The sequence below is a fragment of the Miniopterus natalensis genome, chromosome 10, assembly GCF_054644295.1.
Source record: "Miniopterus natalensis isolate mMinNat1 chromosome 10, mMinNat1.hap1, whole genome shotgun sequence".
Taxonomy (NCBI): domain Eukaryota; kingdom Metazoa; phylum Chordata; class Mammalia; order Chiroptera; family Miniopteridae; genus Miniopterus; species Miniopterus natalensis.
In genome coordinates this window covers 73,967,077-73,970,369 of record NC_142090.1, presented here as the reverse complement: position 1 = coordinate 73,970,369, position 3,293 = coordinate 73,967,077, and the positions used below count along the sequence as shown (strand labels likewise).

At 40.5% G+C, this 3,293-nt stretch overlaps 1 protein-coding gene across 1 annotated transcript; it reads left to right on the top strand.

Annotated features, from left to right (window-relative positions):
• Positions 1 to 294: 294 nt before the first annotated feature.
• Positions 295 to 2,090, top strand: NPVF (neuropeptide VF precursor). The gene is given in 3 exon segments (XM_016216988.2): positions 295 to 313; positions 316 to 482; positions 1,713 to 2,090. Coding segments are annotated over 3 exon segments (564 nt in total).
• Positions 2,091 to 3,293: the final 1,203 nt, after the last annotated feature.

The window sequence follows — 3,293 nt, the reverse complement described above, 5'->3', positions numbered from 1 at the left end:
CTATGGCCCCAAACTTACCTCATTAGGAGCTCCTTTTTAATGAGGAAAATTATTTTCAAAGTTAATGAATTTGTAAGCAGAAACACTGCTGTCTTCCAGAATGAACTGCCCACATTCCTTACATACATATTTTAGTTAAACACGCTAATGAACGTTGGTACTTAAAACATGTGGGATTGATTTCCCTGGTAAAGCGAACTTCCCTTTGTTTTTAGACAGTATAAAAAGACCACAGTTTCCCTTCTTATAGACATCAAGCTGCACATACAAGCTTAATTCCGGAGTTTGGATGAAATGGAAGTTATTTCATCAAACAATTCGTTTTATTGACCTTAGCCACTTCAAGCTTGTTAACACCAAACATCTTCTGTGCAGATGAATTAACGATGTCCAATCGTCACAGCAAAGAAAATTGTGACGAATGCTCTGAAGCAAGCTCTTTAACTCTAACATGACCCGCAGTAACTGCATATTTGTCCGGAGTCCACGGCTTTTGTGCAGGGTAAGGGAGAGTTCGTTTATGCTGTGCTTTGTGTCAAACTTCAGCATTCCCGTGACAGTGGGTGCTGACTCGGAATGTGTGACCCAGCAGCAAACAGCCCAGCCTCTTTGAAGACAATGTAAGTACAAGGTAGGAGACCTAGTGAGCACAGGGTGCTGTGGACGAGTTTCAGTGGACTCAGAGGTACATGGTTATAACAAATAGTTGCAGAAATCAGACCTGATACTATTGAGCTGGACATTTGAACTGTCTTCAGCTACAGGCAAAAAACATGGCATTCCGATTTCCTGTGTAGCAAACACAAGCTGGTAAGTCTGGGGTAAATCTAACTACCATATTTATCCCTGGGTGGTGGAATTGCAAGCTATCTTTATTTTCTTCCTTATGCTCTTACATATTTCCCAAATCCACTGAAACGAGTATATACTTTTACAATCAGAAAACAATCATTTAAAAATCTTTATATGGACAAACTTTCATGGTTAAACTAAATGTAATTATACGGTAACAGTATTTTAAGTGGTCTCTTTAAAGTTGGTACATTACTGGGGCAGTAACCCACAAACTAATTGGTGCTTTACTTAAAATGTAATTTATGCACTAATAAAGATACAATCCATTTCTTGAGAAATGCTTTTAGACTGGAACTCTGAACATGAACCGGTGAAAAAAGAAATCCAGGGGCGCCTCCTCCGCCTGTACCCCGAAACCTGCTAGCATCTCTGTTTCCATGTATCCACCACTGTGGCCTTTACAGACAGGGAAACAAGAGACATCAAGAGGCAGTGGGAGGTTTCTCTGAAATCAAAATATAAAAATATATGAAATACTCCATAAACAACATGAATCAAAACCCAAAACAGAATAACTGCAGTGAAACAAACTTTTGTCTCATTTCAATGCCTCATTATGTTCCTGCTGTTTGAACACATTGCTGTGTTCACTCTCTAGATTATTATTTTATAGTTGTCGTGCAATAGTCCAGGGACAGAGAAACTAGATTGCTTTCAGAAGCTTAATGCAAATTATTTATTCAATTATTCTGCACATGAAAACACACACTTTGTTTAGAGCTTTAACAATTCTACAGATTAAAGTCTGGATTTAAGTTCATTTCAGGTTCAAATCTATTGCTTACAACAATAATAAATCATTTTCATGGTCATTTCTAATGATAGTGTAGAGGAGACCTTAAAAGGGAAAGGAAAAGAAAAGAAGTTTCAGCTTTGAAGAATTAAAAGATTGGCGTCCGAAACACGTCAGGAAGATGAGCACACCTGCAGTCAACATAATGCCATGCTCAGCAGCCAACTTGACTTTGAGACTTGGGAGGCCCATGGAAGAAGAAAGCACTGGAGCAATGGCCAGCCTGCCCCTGGGATTTGGAAGAAATATAGAGGAAAGCATATTGAGGCCTGTTCCTAATCTGCCCCAAAGTTCTGTGAGAATAGCAGCCAAAAGTGTCACCAAGACACAGAGCGATGTACTCCGAGAGCCCATGCATTCACCATCAGCCAATGAGTTGCTTTACTCCATGACCTTCCAGCCCTGAGAAATCCAGAACCCTGATCAAAAACACCCACGGTAGATACCTGAAAACCTGTGACACTGCATGGCCAGTTATGTACAGCTGGTCCAGAAACTATAAAAAAGATTACATCTTTTCAAAAGAAGTTCGTAAGAAAGTTAAGTTTCTTAGAAGGAAGAAGGCAAAGACCCTGGGAAATAAATATTTATGAATTGAGAATTATAGAAGATCAGCTGTAAAAATGACTATAAGGTAATGAGATGACTTCTCCTACGTGCCATATGGGCCATCTCATTACCCTATAGCCTCACACTGAGTAGAAACATACAGTGACACTATTGGGAATTTAAGTTTATGATATTGCCCAACATTTGTCCTAACATAATAAGCAGTCCAAAAACAGTTGTCTGCAAGTACAAAGGACACCAGTTCTCAAATTCAGAAGATTTTCCAACTCAACTTTAAATTTTTTTCTGGATCTCTACTCATAAATAATTTGTTATTATAACTATTATTTCTATTAATTAATAGCGTATTCATAGAGTATCTACTATGTACAAATCAGAGTACATACTATAAGAGACTCAAAAACAAATAAGCTACCTACATATTACTTTCTAGTAGATAAGAGGCAGAGTACAGTGCTTACCAGGGTGGAGAGATTTACTCCTGGTTCCCCGAGGATGGTACCTCCCACCACTGCAGGCCCCCTCCCTGCAACTCTTCTGCTTCCCATGACACCTTTCAATCCCCAGGCTGGCCTCAGCCCTCACCCTGGGACACAGGTACCTGCTCCATTCATGCCCATTTATCTTCTGGGGGTCCTCTCCAGTGAGACCCAAAACAGCTTCTCTTTCCCAAAGCCTTTATCTGTTCACCTACAGCTCACCCTCCACACTGGAGGCCTTCCTCTACTCTGCCACCCCCAGGTGCTTTAGCTTTTTGGCCTGGAATTGGGCACCAGTCCTTTGTTTCCTTCAACCACATAGAACACAGTTCCTCATCCTATGGAAGCCCCTCACTGGTGATGGGTGAGAGACACAGTAATCATCAGACACCTGGGCAGGGGTAAGGGGCATTCACAACAAAGTGACAACACTCTCCAAAAAAAATCTCTTCATAAACCCAAATCTTATCTGTTAATAGTCTCCAAGTTGGGGAGGGAATTGAGAATTAGGAACCACTTCTCAATCGCTTTCTTCAGAATGTCTGCAAATGGCCCTGGCTGGGTAGCTCAGTTGGTTATAGCATTGTCCAAATACA